Source organism: Myotis yumanensis, unplaced genomic scaffold (assembly GCF_028538775.1).
Source record: "Myotis yumanensis isolate MYYU_CA2020_CCGP unplaced genomic scaffold, mMyoYum1.0.hap1 SCAF_14, whole genome shotgun sequence".
Taxonomy (NCBI): domain Eukaryota; kingdom Metazoa; phylum Chordata; class Mammalia; order Chiroptera; family Vespertilionidae; genus Myotis; species Myotis yumanensis.
In genome coordinates, this window is record NW_027223765.1 from 24327652 (window position 1) to 24349452 (window position 21801).

Sequence of the window (21801 nt, forward strand, 5' to 3'; positions counted from 1 at the left end):
AACCCATTGTGGCCCTCGAGTCAAAAAGTTTGCCCACCCCTTGCCTATAAGGATCCTGGTTTGGGCAAGTTTAGTTGGGAAAAAGTGAGTTTGAGTTAAGAACGGAACATCCCTGTAGAGGTCTATTGTTGGCAATTTAATTATAGATGCCAGAAGTTGCTAGACTGGCTGGGATGTCCAATACAGTACCCAGTAGCAATATGTAACCATTAAATTCACATTAATTAAAGTAATAAGGAACATGGATCATTTTATCTGATTGATTTCCTCCCCTCCAAACACACACAGCACTTGACATTTTAATATTATTATGAAACCTCCCACAAGCTAACTGGGAAACTCATTTTATTTTTTTCAGGGCAGCCCAGGTGCCAGAGGCCCCCCTGGAGAGCATGGGGAGAGGGGCTTCCCAGGGGATCCTGTAAGTTACTAGGGCCCAGTTGGCTCTGAATTTCTTGTTCCTCAGTTCTTTCCTTTCCCTGTGTCTCCTGCTGACCCGTGGACAAAAGCTTGTCTTGGGAGAGGGCGAGGTAGGTTGACAGAGGCTATTTGTTTGAGAGAAATCTGATTGGGGCTGATCATGTACAAAATTCAAAACTGGGAGCTAAAGTCCCACTTTAATCATCCTTATGTAGGTTGAGACCTTCAAGTTCTTTTGGAGGGGAAATTCCCATACTTTTGCTTATTGGGCTTCTAATCTCACAGATTCCCTATTTGTGGAGTTGATTACAGGGGAATCTTATTGCACGATTGAGGGAGTGGCATAAGCATGTTGGACTAGTGCCTCGGTGAAGCTGCCAACGCAGAGAAAGGAAATTCACCATGGCTTCACCATGCACGCTAATCATTTGTCATTTACCGCCACGCCCCCTTCAAACTTGGGGAACTATTACTTTCACTTTTTCAAACATCTATGAGATTCAAATATGGAGGATTTTCTCACACCCCTCATCATTAACCCAAGTAACCCAAGTTTCTCACATCACACTCCTCATCACTTAACCCAAGTTTTTGTACCATTTTGAAAAACAAAACTGGTATTTTTTTTATTCTGAAATTCTTTTTAAATCTTCTTCTAGGGTAATCCAGGACAAAACAGTAACATCAAAGGACAAAAGGGCTCTGAAGGACAACAAGGAAGACAAGTAATTGGATCTGTTTTACTTATATGAGTTGATTAATTATGTTACTTTAATAAAGTCTAAATTAATAACTTAGTAAAATATGTAATCCACCTATAACTGAACAAACGCCCCTGAAGTTCACATTGAAAAGAGCCATGTGTCTGTAGGAGGTTACACTTCTATGGGCAAAATTACTATGTTTCCGGCAGGCGATATGTGGGGAAACTGGTAATAGCAATGCATGTTGCTATCCCGTTCTCCTCTTGAATGGATATATATCCAATAGTGTTGATAAGCAGGAAGAGTCTAGAATGACACTTTTGTTCTTATCTTTTAATAGTGCCTGAGGTTTTTGATGCTGATGCCTTTGTAATTTATTTAGCACCTTTCGCTTTATGATCTTGGGGGGCTGTTGTATTTCTAGGGTAGAACCGGACAGAAGGGGACACAAGGCAGTCCTAATTCCGAAGGAGACAGGGTGAGTATTGTCACGGTCATTTATTTCCCCTCCTTATTGCCTGAAGCTGCCACAGAGGTATTCCAAATAGTTGTTACTGCAGAGTCGGCTGATCTGGGGCGGATACGTGGACACTATTGACATTTTGGGCCAGATAATTTGTCATGAGAGGCTATCGTGTGCATTAGAGAATATTTCACAGCATTCCTGGTCTCTACCCACTAGATGCCAGTAGCACCTCCTCCCCCCAGTTGTGACACCCAAACATGTCTGCAGATATTGCGAAATGGTGGTGGTGGATGGTGAGGGGGCAGATGGGAGCCAAGTTGCTCCTGTTTGAGAGTCACTGTGACACAATTTGCTTGCCCCTGTCTCCCTCCCAGAAACCTTTGAATGTCTTTGAAGAGAGTCAGGGACTTAAACACAAAAACCCTCCTTTAATAGCATAGTATCCTTGAGCTTCTATATGAATATTATGCATTGGGTAAACGCTCTTCATCTATGGCCAGGGGCGGGGAGAAGAAACACAGATCAATTCTTCCTGGATGAACCCAAACAGTGGCGATTAGTGGCAACCTCAAGGTCCTCGTATAACTTTACAGCATCTCATGTGATATCAAGCCTAAAACATCGATAATAGATTTTCCCTTCTTTTTAAGGAATAACCAAGAAATCACTTTTCTCTTTGTGGACTTCTAAAATTAGGAATGATATTGATCATGTGTGAGAAACCCCTTTATCACACGCTCAGCGTGGAGATTCTAAAAAGAGAAAAATGTACAAGGTCCTTGATCTGGCCCTGAATTTTACTCAAGAGGGAACAGAAAATACTTGGCTTTCTTTTTTATTACAGTCTTGTAATCTCATCACTTAGCAGGCGGTGGCTGATTGCCTTTCTCCCTGGGATAGATAGCAGATAGATGTGTTTTAATTTCCTCTTGCCTTTGTTGATCTTGAATCATAGTTCTTAAGGGAACTATGCCTAAGGGATAGCTTAGGCTTCCAGTGCTTCTGGTAAAATTCCTTGGGACTCTGCCCTCTTTTCCTCACTAGAGAATTAAAATTAATCAGAAGAAGCAAGAGAGCAGCAAGATAAGCTAAATACTATAAATTTTAAAGCTAAATATGCATTTTTGTTGGTTTAAGAGAAAATACTTTTAGTTTTAAATAACTTTATAACTGTCACTATCAATCAGCCACTTTTTAAAAAAGATGGTAGGGCGGGGTGGGGGTGGGGCAGGGGAGATTACTACTTGGATGCGATAGCTGATTACTCTAAGTTAGCAATTTTCAACCAGTGTGCTGCAAGAATTTTTAAAATATGCAATACCTGACTGTTTAGTCATGGGCGCTGACTTCTTTTCCCTTAGGCAGTGGTTCTCAACCTTCTGGCCCTTTAAATACAGTTCCTCATGTTGTGACCCAACCATAAAATTATTTTTGTTGCTACTTTATAACTGTAATGTTGCTACTGTTATGAATCGTAATGTAAATATCTGATATGCAGGATGGTCTTAGGCAACCCCTGTGAAAGGGTCGTTCGACCGCCAAAGAGGTCTCGACCCACAGGTTGAGAACCGCTGCCTTAGAGTGACAAAAAATGACAACAAATAAAAAAAAATGACAACAGCAAAACAATAGCCATCAGGTATGAATGCAGTCTTAAACTGTAAATATATAGGTCATATAATAGAGTTGCATCTTTATGATCACATTGCATAATAAGGGTGCATCTGATTAATTACTTCTTGGTACCAGAAATTCTTATATGTAAATATAGGCACCTGATTTTTTAAAAAGTCACTTTGGAGCAAAAAGGGTAGGTAATTACTATTATTTTTTTGTAAATGAATAAAAATTATACCTATTTTTTGTCAGATCGGCAAAGAATATATTTTTTGGTATACTGCAGAATTTTAGTAATTAGTTTATATGTGACATGCGACAGAAAAGGTTGAAAATCGCTGCGCTGAGTCACTCCCAGGACAGGAGGTTCTCAGCCTCCTTCCCCCATCTTCCTTCACTTCCCTGCCCATCTCCACCTTTCTACCCTCTTTTCTCCTGAATTAAATAAGGCAATGTGGATATAAAAAAGACCAAGCTTTTCTACCCTCTCCCCACCTTTCCAGTGAAGGCCAGAATTCCCTATGAGGGTCAGAGAATCTTAAGTGGATGAAAAATCCTAAAAACACAAACAAACCTAAGACATTGCCTCCTGCTGACACAATTTCAACTTATGTCAATTAATTGTTGCACTGGCTGTTGCAAAAAAAAAAAGTGAATGTACTTAGAACTTAGAGTATTTAAAATAACATTTCAGGTCCACTGCCTTTTGCCTGTCACACACAGAATACTTATTATAATAGTATGAGAGGCCCAGTGCACAAAATTCATGCACAGGGAGGTCCCCTCAGCCCAGCCTGCACCCTCTCCAATCCAGGACCCCTTGGGGGATAACCAGCAGTCGGACATCCCTCTCACAATCTGGGACTGCTGGCTCCTAACTGCTCACCTCCCTGCCTGCCTGATTGCCCCTAACTGCTCACCTCCCTGCCTGCCTGATTGCCCCTAACTGCCCCCTCCTGCCAGCCTGGTTGCCCTAAACTGCCCCCCTGCTGGCCTTGTCGCCCCACACAGCCTGCTGTTCAGTCATCTGTCCGGTTTTTTCGGTCGTGATGGCCCCTGACTTTTTATATATTAGGATGGATTTGTACCGCGATAGCATCTATTTTAGGCCAGATCCTGATCACATTACTTTCAAGTATTAATTCATTTAATCCTCATAATAATTCTACGAGGTAGATACTATTATTATGTCCAGTTTACAGATAAGAAAAATCAAGGAACCTTGGGCAGCTTGCCCAGGACAGAGATAGGTAGTAGGTGTTAGACCAAGGTTTGAACTGAGATCGTCTCATACTCTGGGATCTGGGCTCCTAACCACCCTGAGTAAAGTTTATTGAGCCAATGCTCTGTGCCCACAGGCTTTAAAGGGCAGGGCTGAGCTCCTGACTGCCTTCTAAGGACACAGATGAATGAATGAATAAATGAAATTTTTAAAAGTACTGTTTTATACCTAAAGTAATTATAGTTGTTTATCACAACAAAGGAAGTTGATGATTGAGATGTGTCCGCAGCTCTCTCAAAGAGGCAAGAGTGGTAGGTGAGGAGGGGAGAGCACAGATCTTGTTGCTCTCTAGGGAAAAAGAAGTTAGGATCTGCAGCCTGAATCCTCTTCCAGCTTGGCTACCCTCTGGGAAGGAGAGGGTGTGGCAAAGACAGCCACTAGGTGGAGAGCCTGAGCTGGCAACGGGAGCCATTTCTGGAGAGATGCAGACTGATTTCAGCTTCAGAGATCAGACCGGCTTTTCTCAGATGAACCTGGAGGTGCCATTTGGACCACAACAGGGTAGAACAGACTTCATCAATCATTTTCTCCTTGTAGGATTCCATGGAAACAAACCTCAGTGGGCCCAGATGAATCACTGTATCTAACACTTTTGTACTCTTCCCCCGAGACACACTCAGGGGCCAGGACGATGGGTGTGACACAGGTTGTTGTCACACAGGAAGCCTCTGCCGAGCACATAGAGCTTTGTGGGACTTGCAGGAGAGGGGAGGTAGAAGACAGGCTCTTCAGGATGGTTTGGTTGTTCAAATAGCCTCCTGGGTAATTGCCAGAGGTTGTCAGCCTGCAGCTGGGTCTATAATGACCTTTGGATCCGTTTGCAATCAATCCCCCAAATATCGATCTGTAATTAAGTGCCTAGTGTGAAAACTCATCTTTGGAAAGTGACTCAAGGAAGCCATTGCTTTGAGCTGCTTGTTACTTATATGTCTATCAGAGAGTGAGACAGGCTGACTTGCCTCTAAGGAACCCCCATCCAGACACTAACACTTTGCTTTTCCTCTTCCAGGGAAGAGAAGGCCACAGGGGGCCTCAGGGGGTCCCGGTGAGTATCCTTCGTTTACTGCCCTCGGTGGTAGATGAGGCCAAGGAGATTCTCACATGCAAATGCACTGGGGATAGTGAGCATTTGACTAGGGTGTTGTAGGAGGTGCCAGGCGTTGGACATGATCCCCACTGACTGGGAAGGGGGAGGGGATCAGTTCAGCTGCCAGGAACAGGACGGGCCAGACCTAAGGCAAAGCCTTCTTCACAGACACTTCATAGGAAAGAGGACATATGCAGTCCCAAATGCTGTGTCCTTGCATGCTTTTCATGTGCACTGGGAATGACTGCAATAGAGTGAAATTCTTTACCAGAATAAGAAACAGCCTTTGTGTACTGTAGCACTAGGAACTATGGAGAGATGACCTATAGGGAACCAGGTAGAGAAAACCTTTATACTGAAAACTCTCATTCTTCAGGGGGAGCCGGGAGATCCTGGACTTCCAGGCGCACTGGGAGCTGAAGGATTACAAGGCCCACAGGTGTGTTGGAATAGTTCATAAATAATTGACAAATAATGCTGAGTTGTGCTCGGGGGTGGGGACGGCCAGGGAGAGGTCAATGGGGGAAAAGAAGACTTAGGTAATACTTTAAACAATGAAGAATTTAAATTAAAAAAAATAATGCTGAGTTGTTCTGATGGGAAGATGGCAAGTCATTCTGTATAAAAATAAAGAACGAGAAATTTTTAATCCACCTCCTCCCTCCCCCACGGTACATGTCTCTGGAATTCTACATTTTCCACCCTGGTGGGGGTTTTTGCTCCATCTAACCTGCTCCTACATTTGCAGCTCACTGATAAAGGCATGCTCTTGTGCTCACCTGGTACTGTGTCTGTGTGGTAGTAATAATGAATTATTAATACATTAGTATTATATTAGTAATCAATATCAGGATTGACAAAGTGGGTTTCCTTAACTGCAGACTCCCATGAAAGAAAGTTAGGAATTGGAAGATGTTATTCAACTCACCTAAAGCTAACTCCATAGGGGGTGACAGTGCTTCTAGAACATCACTGAGAGGACTTTATGGGAGCCATTTGTATTTTTTCTTAGTCTCATCATTAATGACATGGGCATTGGAGTCAGGACATGTGTGTCTCTCTTTCACATCAGAAGGATGCAAGGGTTATTCCTAGAAAACAGCTTTGTAGCATGTAGGTATTTAGTCACCATAGAGTCCACTTTCAGCCTGAACTTGTCTGGAAGGGCCTGTGCAGGTGTGTCCATTCTAAGACCTTCCCAAGAGTTCATTTTTCTTCTAGAAAGTTCCAAATTATTAATACTCACTTGGAATTTGGGATTCTCTTGAGTGGTTCTGGGGTACCTGTACCGAGCCACCAGGTAGCAGATCCTCTAAATTAAATAACCATGGGACCAACCTAGATCCACCCCCTGGCTTTGTGAGGAGAGGGGTGACTGCCTCAGCGCCTCCAGAATCCTTTGGTACTTAGATGGAACCAAATCCAGTGGCTCCAATCACCACATGCACAGGGCAGCCAGGGCCACTGTATAGCTGGTGCTTTGATAGTGGGAGACATTACCAGCACCTCTCTTCTCACAGAACCATATGGGAACCATGCATTTGATGGTAACTATGGCAAAAATGTGCTGTAATTCCTCTGGTGGGTCTGCTGCTAAAACACCCTTTTGTGCTAACTTGAAACAACTCTGGTTTCTATTTTACACATTGAAAACACTTTGGCCCAGGGAACCTGCCCCATAAAAGGAACCATCTTACCATTGCTTGGGTCTTACTTCCTTTTCCCATGGGTTTTATTTATCTCTTTGGTCTCTTTCCATTTCTACCTGTCAGAGAGGGATGGAGGTTTTATACCCAGCCTGAGGCTTGCTCAATAAGATCTGTACCCCTGAGGCTGGGCCTCCCCTCAGTTCTTCTTTTAAATAATGCTTAACCTCCCAGTTAAAAGGCTGCTTGAAGGGTGAGAGCATTGCCTCTTCCTGCTTTAACATGGGGGTGTTTCAAATGCACACTTGAAGAATGTAAGTTCTCATTGACTTCTTGGCACTGTGTTTCTTTTGTTACCACAAAAGGGGTCCAGTGGGATTCTTGGCAGCAAAGGAGAGAAGGGGAGCCAGGGGCATAAAGGACCTCAGGTGAGTGACTCAGAAACCTTAGTCAGTTGTCTCCAGTATTTATTTTCCTCTTGCTTTGGAAACACCTTCATATATAGTTAATTTTATATTATCTACATAGGGAGTATTTCATTTTAAAAAATATATATTTTATTGATTTCAGAGAGGAAGGGGGAGGGAGAGATAGAAACATCAAAGATGAGAATCATTGAAAGGCTGCCTCCTGCACGCCCCCTACTGGGGATCAAGCCCCCAACCCAGGCATGTACCCTGACCAAGAATCAAACCGTGACCGCCTGGTACATAGGTCAATGCTTAACCACTGAGTTATGCTGGCTGGGCAGAAGTATTTTATTTTTTAATTAACTTGGGACAACTTTGCAACAAACTTTTAGCACAGCTCACAATCCTTGTTCATAGCTTAGGCACTCCTCTTTCTCCTTCACTGGGTTTTACTCAGAAAGCACAGACCCATTGGATCAGCCTAAGAAAACATTTGGAAGAGTACAAATCTTACTGATTCATGAACATTTCAAAACTTAATACATTAAGTTTTTCTAACTTCTAAAAATTATCTAGGCCATGCAATGCTCCATTGACTAGATATTTGAAATTGCCTCTACAAAGATCCCTTACTACTCAAATTTATTTAATACCCAAGTTCAGCTTTGAATTCAACCTCTGAATCTATTTGGTTCCTGAGTTTCTGACAGTGAGTAATGAGAGTTTGGGTGGTGAGGGATTCATATGAAAAATGTTCTGAATCTGTTCAATTCTTCAGCTCAGCTGGTAAGAGTTCAGTAGGCTAGGGATACCAGTGTTTGCTCTGTTATCTTCCCAACATGCTTCTAAAAGACATTTTTGCCCATTTTCAGATTGGGAAACTGAAACACTTTCAGCACACCACTTTGTGTGTGTGTGCATGGGGCCATGCACAAACGTGCCGATGATGGTACAGTATCTTGTTCAACAAAATCAGTGCATTAGAACACATTGGCCACACTCAGAATTGTGTGTGTTTAGTCAGAGGCGCCTTTTCTGTTTCTCTCTAAGGCCCCATATGGACAGTGGTGTCCTTGCAGATGAAGACTTGTGGTGCTCTAGCCAGGACTGTAGCCTGAGTCATCTGGTTTCAGCCCAGATGTCTGTCTCCCTGGGTGGCTGGCTTCCTTGTTAAGAAAGCGTGCAGGAGCTATTAGAGATGACGTGAAGAAAAGCAGGCCTAATGTAATGGGTTTTCTAAGCATTGCTGCAGCGTTCCATTTCCATTTCCCCTTTTTTCCCAGGGTTCTCCTGGACCAGTGGGAGCTGAAGGGAGTGTTGGAAGACCTGGACCTTCGGGGAAAAAAGTTTGTGTTATTTCTTATAGATTTCAAATACTGAGAGGAAAATTTATCTCCATTCTTTTCTTGATTTTCATATTAATTCTTCACATGTTTGAATCCAGATACCACCAACCACCCACCAGTTTTCTGCTATAGATCGATCGGATTTTATTTATTTGCTTATTTATTTATTTATTTATTTACTTATTTACTTAGAACTTTGAGGGGATGATATTGGTTAATAAGCTTATATAAGTTTTAAGTCCACAATTCTATAATACATCATCCGTATATTGCATTGTATGCTCACCAAAGTTTGGTCTCCTCCTATCACCATATATTTGACCCATTTATCCCTATTCTCCTCTGACAACAAACAAACAAACAGAACTTATTGACACAGACAACAGGATGGTGCTAATACATTCTTTTCCTCCCATTGAGAGGTAAATGCTTACCTCTCCATGAAACTGCCTCATTTCACTAGGAGGGACACAGTGATCTCACCCATCATAAAACAGCTTTGAAAACCATGGTGGCAGAGTTGGGCTGAGAGTGGGAGGTGGGGGTGGTGGAGGGAGTGTCAACTCAAATCTACTTGTACATGTAGTTCTCTAACTCAACATACCTTTTCTGGTCATAATCTTGCCGGTGTGCTTAAATCCTTTCAGCAGCTCCCTCCCCTAGGGCCAGCTCAGGAACCTGGAACTAGGGCAGTCACATGGGGGCCTAGCTTAGAAGGGCCCAAGCTTGGTTTAATGTTGTGCTGTCCTCATCTTGAAAGTCTTACTATTTGAACAGGAGGCCAATGCTTTCATTTTACACTGAGCCCCACAAATTATGTAGCCATTCTTAACTTCCCCAGGGCCCTGAGTAAAATCTCCAGACTTTCGAGTAGCTTAGAAGGCCCTTTGCTGATGGACCATGTTTAACTGTAAGGCTCCATAGCCCCTCTCCCTCCTGCATGCTTGCCCGAGACTTCTCACCAGTGCCTTCCCTCTACCTGCATTATTCTCGCTCCTCCCTTAACCCTCTTTCCAGCTCACACATCTCATCCTTCAGCGGCAACCATGCTCCTTTTTCAGGCAGCTAGCCTCCCAGCCCCACCAATTCTAATTTAGATTCCCCTTCTCTTTGTTGTCATCACACCCTGAACTTTATCACACAGGTTTAGAATTGCCCGTCTGTCTCTCTTTCCAACCAGGACCCCACTTACCATGTTCAGTGGTTTATTTTCCACAACAGTAAATAACCGTTGGGTGGGCAAATGAAAGGTTTTTCCCTAGAGTAACTTTTCCACTCCTTGCCTTCTCCTTCAGTCCTTCTGTAACACTGGGAAAGCAGTCCTTGCGTCCAGCTATGGGTTCTGCTGATGTTTTCTCCTTGCCTTTGGGAAAGATCATTCATTATTTGTTTTCTACACCCCACCTCCTTGCATAGCATTGAACTCTCCCTGAGAACCTTGTCTCCCATCTAGTGGACAGAGCTTCCTCCTCCGGGAGCTAGGTTTGACTTTTCCAATCTGAAACTCTGCTTGTCCCATTTATTAGGGAGAATCTGGAATTCCTGGAGGTCCTGGGCTAGCGGGGCAACCTGGACAGCAAGGAAAACAGGTATGAAGTTTCAGGACCCTTGTCCTTTCCCTGTTCCAAGTGCTCAGTTCTGAGGCAAAGAGAAGGGGGCTGACACCATTTGGGGGAGTGAAGGTATTTCAGCACCTCCTAGGTAGATGTGGGGACATTTCTCCCATCCCCGGCAGCTCTCATTCTATAGCCGATCTGTTAAAATGAGGAAGAACAGTCAGAGGGAAAGGGGGCATGCAGGGAGGGTTATGGATAAGTTAGAAAGGGCATTTCAGTATTCTAACCACCAACAGTGGCCATACAGGCACAGGTCACTTGAAAAACAGCACTACCCTTTTCTCTCCCCTTCTTGTAAAACTCCAGGGCAACAACAAGAAGAGGGGAGTAGGCCAAGATATGGGCACCTGCTCTAGTGGCTCCGGCTGTGCCAGGGTCTCAGTCCCCCTGGAAGCCCTCAGTGCTTCTCTCCTGACATTATAATCTGCCCAGTATAGACTACAATTAATTTTCAATTTTGAAATATTAAAATGAACTGATTTGTTCACAGGGAGATTATGGCATCCCAGGCTATGGTAATATAGGACGAAAAGGAATACAGGTAAATATGGAAAACAATTATTTCTTTCATTGGTGAAGCAAACCTGAAATAATACAAGAAAAATAATGGTCATACGGTAGAAGTGTTGTGTTGACTTATTTATGTTTTCTGCTGAAAATTATAGGGCCCAAGAGGATTCCCTGGAGATATGGGGCAAAAGGTATTGTGCACATGACCTTTTTAAATTACCGTGATCGTTAAAAAATTTTTTTGATTTATCTTTATTATTGAAAGTATTAAAGATGTCCCCTTTTTCTCCCCATTAACCCCCTCCATGTTGCTCCGTCCTCCTCCCCAGGTCTTCACTGCTCTATTGTCTGTGACCATGGGTTATGCATATATGCATATAAGCATGATCTTAACCTTTTAGTTGAGAATTGAAATAAACGTATGGATCTTAAAGAAACAAACACAAAGCAAGGCAATTGTTTTGCCTGGGCTTCATGAAAAAAGGGCTGTATTTATCCCTTGAATCTTTAAATTGGAAAAGATTGTCCTGTTCTTCATTGCCTGATGTCCCTTTCCTGGAAACCCTAACTCTAGGTGTCCTCTTGAGTTTAGTCCTTTGTCCTCTTCTTGATTTCTCTGCCTCAGTGATCTCATTTAAACCTTGGGTCTTCGTCTCTGATAGGTGTGGTTCAGTTGGTTGGATGTCATCCTGTGCACCAAAAAGTCCCCCAGTAGGGAGCGTGTAGGAGACAGCCATCCATGTTTTGCTCTCACATTGATGTTTCTTTCTCTCCCTTCATCTCTTTCTAATAATCAATAAAAATATTTTTTTAAAAACTGTTGGCTTCAGCTATTGCGATCTGTCCTTCATTTTTGTGGCCTTTATTTCTTCTCACTTGAAAGATTACAATATTATTCTCATTGGTCTCCTACTTCCCACTTTTCCCTGCTTCAATTAATCCCAAACACTACTATCACTCGATTTCCCCCCAGAGATAGCCTTAATTTTGTTATTCTCCTGATCAGATAGCTCCAGAATTCCTCACCATCTTCCAGATTGAAATCCATCTCCATGTTCTACAACCAGACACACCCTCCATTTTGATCAGAGTAGTTCGTGTTACATCTGTTTTATACACTGAAATTATGTAATAAGATTTTCTTTTTTTAAGTGTCTTGCCTAGAAGAGTGTCTTCCATATAGTTGATGCTCAAATTAAAATTTAGAATATAGATTTTAAAAGGTGTCCAATTAAGCAAATCAAATTAACTATAGGAAAAAAAGACAATATTTGGATTCTTAAAGTGCTTTTAGTTGATGAACTACCAAAATAAATTCTTTCCTTAGGTAGAGAAGGGTGCAAGAAGGGACTATACAGATAACTGTTAGGACAAGAGTTCTCATTGTGGAGGACCAGTTTTCTAACTTATTGAAAAAGGGGGAAAACAGCTTATTTCAATTTGGGGATAAATGTGAAATTAGCACATTGGTAAGTAAATGCTAAAATTAGTTCTCCCATGGTCAGAGTAAATTTTTTTTTTTTACCTTCAAATTTTTGAGAATTGACTCACAAATTTAGGAAGTAATTCACCATTTAGTATTTTATGTAGTCAATGTTCCATATGTTTTACCTAATTTTTGAGCATTTTTCTTAGGTATTTTTATTAACTGATTAGATAGCCATTATACATATTTATACATAAAAATTTCTATCCTTAGAAAATTTTAAATAGTTTGTAGAATAAGTGTATCAATGACTTAGTTCTAAATGACAGAAATTGACTTTTAGTGTTTAATATCTGGTATAGGTATAAGATCAACTAGGTTTTAGATTGGAGAGAATTATTTTTATTTTTTTCACAGCAAATATTTCCCATTGATTTTCTTATATCTGAATCTTCAGGGTGAAATTGGAAATCCTGGAATTCCTGGGGAGCCTGGACCCAAAGGATTTAGGGGACGAAGAGTAAGTAGCCTATAATTCCAGAAATAAGACATGTTTCCTTGGAAACTCTGGCTTTTGTGTTGCAATAATAAATGTGGATTATTGATCCATCCCAAGGACATCTAAAATTGCACTTCCTAGCAGTGTGGTCTTCAATACACCTTTCCAGGGTCTCTATTTCTACAATATGAGGGTTGAACTTAATGACACCAAGGGTCATTTTCCGCTCTGAAAGCCTATGGTCCCATGACTCTGAACTATTACAAAGATTTACAGACTGATATCTGGCTGTTTCAAGGATTGTCTGCGTCATCCAGTCTTTTCTAAGGCACACATTACAGCCCAGAATATTGATCCTATGAGTGGAAATGAAGCTGACATCTTTCCATGGTGTCCCTGAGGGTTTTTTTTTTTTGACAATCCCACTACCCATAACCAAGGTCATCTGGGGTATTTATTTTACGGAAGGCTGTTGAGATCTAATTAGTGAAGTGCAGAGTAGAAGGTTATACTTATTTAAAAACAAAATGTTGAGAAAACATCCTTTCATTTTAAAGTTTGAATGGGATATCAGCAGTCATTATCAGCTGAAAGGGATGCAATTCAACAGATACTTTCCATGTGACCAGATAGATCTCATTAGCTCCATATCCATCACCTTAAGGTATGGGAATGACACAGCCCTCCCATTTACCCTTACGTATGTGGGCAATTATTTTTTGTATTTGATCTTTTGCAGATAGAAGGTTTTATATTAAATCTCTGGATGACCTAGTATATTTGCTTTTATTTTTTTGCACCAATCCTAGTTTATAGCTAATTTAGATTTAAGTGCACAACTAGTGCCAGAGCAAAGTATGTCACTAAATGAAGAGGCTCAGAAGGAAATGGATGTTTGCCAATGATTAAGAATGGACATTTGTATTACAAGTAAGGAATTCACTGGACTTGAATTAGTAGTTGCTTTGTTAAAAATTTATTTTTAATTGTAAAGTCTTATTAAAACTGAGGTCAGGTCATCCCATGGCTAGAAGATGTGGAAAGTAACACATATTTCCATCTGCAGCTCACTGTAGGTTTGAAAGGTGTAAAGGGATCTCAAGGAACGCACGGCCCCCCTGGACGGAGAGTAAGTATATCCATGAGAACTAAGTCACATGTGCTACTGGTTTCTAGGATGTACAATGGAAAGGGCATAGAATTTAAAGTCAGAAGCACTGGGTTCAAGTCCAAATTCTGCTTGTTACTAGCTCTGTGCCCTTCAGCCAGCCATGGAGTCGCTCAGTTTACCTCTAAAACAGAGATGACATATCCTATGTTAACCACCTCAAATGGTAGCTGGGAGGATCACATAATCAAGCATATGAACTATAAAGTTCAATGCAAATATTAGCGGCTACTGTTATTTTTTTTTTTTTTACTGATGTTTTAAAAATAGGGATGGGTTACATAAGCTTCATAAAGTTTCATCCTGCGGGGCAAGTTGATATAGTTTCCCCAAACCATTAATATTACTTCCTGTCCTCAAAATATTTGGAAATATAACTACAACTTTCCACTATGATTCCATCAAAAGAGAAATGTCACCTTTGGAAGCATTCCTGGACAGAGTAGCACATCTCTCTCTGATAAATATCCATTTCTCTATTTTAGTCTCACTCATGTTATGGTAATGATTTATAGACATGTCTCTCTCCCCTGATGAGCACAGGCAGTAAGAACTAAATGTTGCCAGCACCTGTGTTTTGTGTAGGAGGCGCAGGCAGCATTGTGTAAGGAGTGAAGAAACTGCTTACCTTGTTTAGTGCTTTGTGAATATTTTCTGACTACCTGGAGGCGTCCCTTACCTTGGGACTTTATAAGGGAAACAAATAACATGGGTGTCTTGTGGACGACTGACTCCATAGTAAAATGAGAATCGACAACCTATAATGGATACTCTGCTACAATCTTTTATTTCTTTTGTATTAATTGGTAAATACTCTTAGTTGTGTGGGTGAGAATCTAGTCTATGAACCAATCTGGTCCAGTTTGGATTTATCTTTGGATTTATCTCTTGCTCAGATTCTGGAGCTCCCATTTTGGGGGAATCCCATATTTTCCTGGCCTTGTGCTTGGCCAACTGACCTGGGAGAATGCAGCTTTTTGTCTCAGGCCCTTGATCCTCAGCCTCTGCCTAAAAACTTGCTCAAAGTTACTCTTAAGTCTTTTAGAACATACTCCCCAGAGTTCTAATCTATATTATAAAAGGCCAGTGGCCGTAACGCCGTAATGACCAAACGACGGGTCACCAGGAGGTGCATTGATGGGTCTCGCAGCGCGGCAGGTCTGGGTCTCACATGATTTCTCACACTGGGCCTCTAGCCCTCAATAAGATCTGTAAGAAACTATTCCTCTCTCTGTTTATGTAACTGTGCATTCTTTTCTGTTTTCTGCCATAAGTTGTAAAGGGAAGGATATGACTCAGCATTATTTAATGAGATGCATAATTTCCTGATTTGGGTCAGGAATAAGATATTCTCCCATGGGTAGAATCATGGAATCATGGATGCCATGACAGTTCTGGTTAATACCAGCAGCATAGTTGTGTGTGTGTGTGGGGGGGGGGGGGGGGGCGGCACTTCAGCATTCAGCAGACATTTAACTGGTTATTGGATGACTCAATGGACAGATGACCCAGTTGCCATTTAGAACAAAGATTCTTTCATTGACATTTGTGGTTGAGCCAGTGAAATTGTACAAATATGAGCAGGTAATAATAGCATTTTCTGAAGCCAGCATCTTAGCATTTACCAGTTGCTCAGAGGGATCCATGTGTGCAAACATGTTGAGAGCCACCTGCCAAGAAGAAGCCGGTTTCTGATAAAAGGAAGAAAGAAGGGAAAAAGAGAAAAGCTTAAGCTGTCAAGAAAGGACTGCCTTTTTTCCGGGAATCTTCTCAATTCATCTCAGTAATTAATTGTACTCCTTTCTTTTATAACCCCTCAGCATTTAAGAGCTTAGTGTGTCTGCTCTTCCTTTGTGTAAGGCTCATTTTCCGTGGTAATTGTCTTTGGTTCTTTCACGCATGTAGAGGTTATAGGTGCTGCCTGCATTTTAAATTCCTTGATTCTTTGTTGTTTGTTTAAAATGTGATTTTATTTATTTATTTATTTATTTTTAGAGAGAGAGGAAGGGAGAGGGAGAGAAGATAGAAACATTGATGATAGAGAAACATCATTTGGCTGCCTCCCGCACGACCCACATTGGGGACCAAGCCCCGACAGGGAATCGAACCATGGGTAATTGAACCACGACCTCCTGGTTCATAAGTCGATGCTCACTCACTGAGCTACACCGGCCGAGCTCAAACTCCTTGATTCTTAATAAACCTATATCTCTGAGTTCTCAATAAATTCCTTCTTGCCATGCTTTAGGAAGTCTTCTGTTTACAATTTCAAGTTTTCTGATGAGAAATGACTTCTAAGGGTTATATCTTTAGTACAGATATCTTTAAGAGATATAATAATTCAGTTTGCTCTGAGCAGACTAGCTTTATTGATCTGACAGAAAACAAAGAAGTTGACACTCTTGATTTAAGTGGGAAAGAGCACTGGAACCCACCCATTCAGAAAAATTTAATCCCTTTCTGCCAGCTGCACTTTTAAGAAAAAAGGTTTTCCATCACCATATATTTGACCCCATTTACCCTTTTCTACCTCCACCCCGCTTTCCCTTTGGTAACCACCATGCTGTTGTCTGTGTCTATGAGTTTTTGTTTGTCTGGTTTGTTCACTTGTTGCTTTCTTTTTATATCCCATATATGAGTGAGATCATATGGTTCTTGACTTTTTTCATCTGACTTATTTCACTTAGCATGATAGTCTCAAGATCCATTCATGTTTTCGCAAATGACAACATTTCATCTTTTCTATGGCTGAGTAGTATTCCATTGTATATGTATACCACATCTTTATCTAATCATTCATCAAAGGACACGGTGAATAGTACATATTGACAAACATTTGTACTCCTTCACCATTTTGGAAATTTTCCCAAAATACCAAAATGGGGTCATTCATATTCAGAGATTTTTGTCTTTCTGAAATAAAATAAATGTACCTGAGAACATAGTTTTTAACTAAAAAAAGAATGAAGGTATTTTCCTCTGCTTTTGTTTTGACACTAAAGACTCCAATTCACATAGCAATAACTTGCTCTGGTTTTATTTCCCTAGGGCCCTAAAGGCACAGCGGGGATGCCTGTATATTCTGTATGTATCTCCTTATTTACGAAAGAAAAGCCGATCAACCCACTGGCAAATAAATATGGCCACTCTGCTCATGTTTCTGTTCTTTCTCTCTCTTTATAGCAATGTGATCTGATCCGGTTCGTTCGGGAACGCAGTCGTGAGTATCTGTGTGTCAGGGAGCAAGAGCGTCCGTGATTGGTGAGGGCACTGAGGTTGAAGGCAGTGTGGGCATGCGTGATTCACTGGTGGGGAAGGCAGACATCCCCTGCAGCAGGCTTGTCCTGAGTGCCTGCTGTGGGAACAGCTCACTTCAAAGGTGGGAGAAAAAGGGTACAAGTAAATGGCATGCAACATGCCTATGGGGAATAGAGACGAACTCAAGAGATTTGTGAATCAGTTCACACATTCTTATGACAATAATGTACAAAGGCCTGAGAGAACATGGTGTTAAAGGGATGTGCATGGGAGTTTGGGTTTAGTTGATTAGTTACTCAGGTAATGAGGCTCCTTGGATGGGGATAATTGAATCCTACTGTAGAGAAGTGATGGGGACTGGCAAGACACAGTTTCAGCAAAGGAATGAAGCAGAAGTCAACAAATAGAGGGGCTGTCTTCTTTATGATATAAGGTAGAAAACACCCAGTAACTCATTTCTAAACAATTATCCTAAGGAAATAAAAGCAAAACAAGGAAAAAATTATAGGTACAGATGATTGCTGAAATATTCATTAAAGCAAAATAAAGTGTACCCTCCGACTCTGTACACTTATTACATTATTGTGCATCATCTTCCGATAAAATATTAAGCAGATATGGTTTTATGAAGACAGTCGGAATATGAAAAATATTGCCATTACAGAGCAGAAAATTAAGTTGGGTCCTCATTATGTTTACATAGAAGTAAATATATATACATAGAAATGAGGACTGGAGAAGAAGGTAGAAAAAGTGTAACAACTTACTGTGTTAGGTGGGTAGAATTTTAGGTGATGAGTCTTTATGTTTGCATTGTGGCTTATAATCATGCTTATACAATCACAATCAAAAATGTAAAATGGGAAAATTGGAGAGACTTTACTGAAGGAGACCGGACGAAAACGTAGCCATTGCAAGTGTGTGGCAAGGACAGAACAACAACTAAAACAAATTTAAAATCCCTGTAAGGCCGGATGGGGAGAGGCTTAGTATCACTGTGGATGGGGAGGCAGAGGAGGGGTTGTGAAGGGAAGTCAATTGGTAGGAAAACGTGATGACTTGAAACATTTTAGAGGAAGAGGAACGCTGTGTAGGTCCTAAATTGCAATGAAATGAGGCAGCGGATGAAATGGGGCTGAAATAAAGGAGAGGATCGGGGAAGGAGGCTCAAATGTTGAAGTCACTCAAGTGTTTGTGGTCCTTAGAGTCACGTGGATGGATGAGATTCCAAAGAATGGAAATCTAGAGAGACAGAAACAGAACCCCAAGGGACGAACCCAGGATGGGGCTTGAGTCCTGAACTGGTGGCCGGGACCCTAAACCCCAGAATGGAATAAGTCATCTAGGAGGCTGGGGGGAATGTGGAGAGAGGTGTATGGTTGAGAATAAAAGAGAAGGACCCAAATGATTAGAATTTTGGAGGGAGAGGCATAACAAGGATTTTTAGAAAAAAAAAATACATTTAAAAAGAAACACACTAAAAGAAGTCACCTACTTTCACCCAGGCCAGTGTGGCTCAGATGGTTGGGCGTCATCCAGTGCCCCAAGGGGTTGCTAGTTCGATTCCAGGTCAGGGCACATGCCTGGGGTGCAGGCTCGATCCCCCGTGTGAGGCATGCAGGACGCAGCCAATGGATGTTTCACTCCCACATTGATGTTTCTCTCTCTCCCACTCCCTTTCTCTTTCTCTAAAAACCAATAAAAAATTTTTTTGTTGTTTTTTAAAAGAGGTCAACTAGTTTCTCCAAAGTCACCCAGATTCAAACCCAGACCGGTGTGTCTATTTCTAGCACCTATGCCTTTAGCCTCATAGCTGGGTTGGAGGTTAACAAATAAAAAAGTTCTCTGTGAAAAACAAAGGGATCTGTTTCAGGCCTGGAGATGCAGAGGAGGCGGTGGGTTACGTGTGCTGTCTGCTGGCAGAGGCTAAAGACAAAAGCTGCTAATAGGGTTGATGTGAGAGGAGCATGCGCGGTGGGACCGCAGGATGGGAGGCCAGTTTGTTGTCAGTGCTCATAAAACCTTTCATTATATTGGAGTGACTCATTGCTTCCTAGGAATTGAATTGAGTAAAATGAATATGGAAATTGTCAGGCCTGTGCTTACTTAGAGATTGACTGACGTTCCCCTGCTTCATCTGACAGAGTAATTCTCTTAGAGAAACCAGAGCTGTTTTGCTCAGGAGAAACCCTTGGGGGCTTTCCTCAGCTCTCTAGTTACTGAGATTGCTCAAACGCGGGAGCTGTATTTTTTCGTCCAGACAAAATTCATTTTGAAATCCTCACAGTTCTGCAGGAAAATAGAGCTTCCCAAGGTGTTCATCAGGGAAGAAAAGAAAACCCCCTATTTTAGCCTTGCCTTGCTGAATGACTCTCAGAAGGCTCTAAGAAGAGATACAAAACAAATTGGATTTTAGCTATCTCGCCATTTAATCAGAGGCCCATCCATCCTGCTTCTAAGACAAGTGATCAGTGTTTCTGATTTCAACCAAAATTCTGCTCAAGTCTGCTGCCGTGACTCACAAGGAGAAAGGGTCAGGGAGGGTCACACATTAATAAAATTCTGTGTATGTACGTCTCCCTCAATCCTTCAGCCGTGGCTTCCCGTAACTTAAGCATTAGCTTCGTGTGTAATTAGAGTCAAGTCAAATATTAAGCTTTGTCGAAATTTTGTTGTTTTGGGTTAGGTTTAGTCTGTGTTCTGAAACCATAATTGACTCTTCTCTCTCTCTCTCTCTCTCTCTCTCTCTCTCATTTTTATAGCTTGTTGGAGAGGTGAGTATTCTTATCATACTATGTTTCTCGCTGAAATTATTACTGTATTCTAACAAGACCAATTTGAAGAAACACTCACCCCTGTGGGATAAAGGACGTCTTTTCTATGCAGACACTTCTGTCCTCTGATTTGGACAATAACCATCCATGTCATATTTGACCTGGTTGTAAAATAATGACACCCCCCCCCCCCCCCCCCCCCGCAGGTCCCAGCCCCTTCACACTGTTGTTCTTTCTAGGTTCTGTCAGAATTTATAACTAAATTTGGTCATGGAGTAGGCCCTGTGTTGCCGAGGGATTCGGTGACAGGGCTCCCTGGCTGACCATATTCTATTGCTCTGTTTGCTGATTGACCCCTGGACACCGGCTTCTTGGACAGGCAGTGTCTCCTTTCTTCCCTCTGACCCACACTTTTCATCTCACTAGTACCCACCATGCATCTCCCTGAGCACCCACCACTTGTCAGCCTGACCCTGCCAAGAACGGTCTTCCCGGGGCCTAGACTGCAGTCGGTGGTGCATGGCGCCTTAGATCCGTTGGATGACATTGCCACTGAGGCCGGTTAGGTCAACTTCAAGGCCCCTGGTCTCCTACAGGCCTGCTAAAGTAGACCTGCGGGGTCGTTGACCTTATCACAAAGTATGGCACCATACACTTGAATTCTGAAACAAAACAAAACTTTGTACATGTAAGCGCCCTATAAAAGCTTATGAATTAGAATGAAATCTGCCAGGTACCCTGCTAGACAGACCCTAGGAAAGGGAGGCTGTCAAGTCTGCACTTTATGTAGCCAGATATTAATGGTCTATCTTTAGGCAACATCTTCAAGCTAGCAGAGCAGATGCCGTTCCTTCCTTTACGCGTAGGTGCCCCCAGTTCTAGAGCTGTATGTGACCCTTGCATTTTCCTAGACCTCGGTGTGAGCCAACCTTACTAGAGTAAAGGGATTGGGAAAGGCTTTTTGGTCCAGTGAGATAACTTCATACTTCTGTTTTTCATTTTTTTGCAGAAAAGTGTCCAGTATATCCAACAGAGCTGGTATTTGCCCTGGACCAGTCCCGCGGTATCACAGAACAGAGATTTAATGAAATGAGGGATATGATCATTTCTGTTGTCAATGACCTTAACATCAGGGAGAACAATTGCCCCGTGGGAGCGAGAGTTGTTGTGGTTTCCTATGACTCAGGCACCAGCTATCTCATCCGTTGGTCCGACTACCATACCAAGAAACAACTCCTCCAGCTTCTTTCCCAAATAAAATACCAAGTCCCCACAGAAGCCCAAGACATCGGTAATGCGATGAGGTTTGTGGCCCGGAATGTTTTCAAGCGGACATATGCGGGAGCCAACTTGAGGAGGGTTGCCGTGTTTTTCAGCAATGGAGAAGCATCCAGCAAGTCATCCATCATCACGGCCACCATGGAGCTTAGTGCCCTGGATATCAGTCCGGCAGTCTTTGCTTTTAATGAAAGGGGCTTCCTGGATGAGGCTTTTGGGGTAAGAACTTCTCTTGGCGACTTCATTTTTAAGATCGAGGTTCTAGCAGGATGGCAGTGGTGGGGAGTAGAGGGA

The 21801-nt window shown here is 42.0% G+C and overlaps 1 protein-coding gene across 1 annotated transcript in view; it reads left to right on the plus strand.

Moving 5' to 3' along the window:
- The window catches only part of COL6A5 (collagen type VI alpha 5 chain), a 105316-nt gene that overhangs the window by 52725 nt on the left and 30790 nt on the right, over positions 1 to 21801 (plus strand). Inside the window, exons 18-33 of the mRNA XM_070433378.1 lie at positions 359 to 421; positions 1080 to 1145; positions 1549 to 1602; positions 5499 to 5534; positions 5953 to 6015; positions 7588 to 7650; positions 8916 to 8978; positions 10505 to 10567; positions 11085 to 11135; positions 11260 to 11295; positions 12988 to 13050; positions 14096 to 14158; positions 17246 to 17281; positions 17381 to 17417; positions 20218 to 20229; positions 21239 to 21726. Of these exons, the coding sequence (XP_070289479.1) occupies positions 359 to 421; positions 1080 to 1145; positions 1549 to 1602; positions 5499 to 5534; positions 5953 to 6015; positions 7588 to 7650; positions 8916 to 8978; positions 10505 to 10567; positions 11085 to 11135; positions 11260 to 11295; positions 12988 to 13050; positions 14096 to 14158; positions 17246 to 17281; positions 17381 to 17417; positions 20218 to 20229; positions 21239 to 21726 (1257 nt within the window). The remainder of the gene's footprint in view (positions 1 to 358; positions 422 to 1079; positions 1146 to 1548; positions 1603 to 5498; positions 5535 to 5952; positions 6016 to 7587; positions 7651 to 8915; positions 8979 to 10504; positions 10568 to 11084; positions 11136 to 11259; positions 11296 to 12987; positions 13051 to 14095; positions 14159 to 17245; positions 17282 to 17380; positions 17418 to 20217; positions 20230 to 21238; positions 21727 to 21801) is intronic.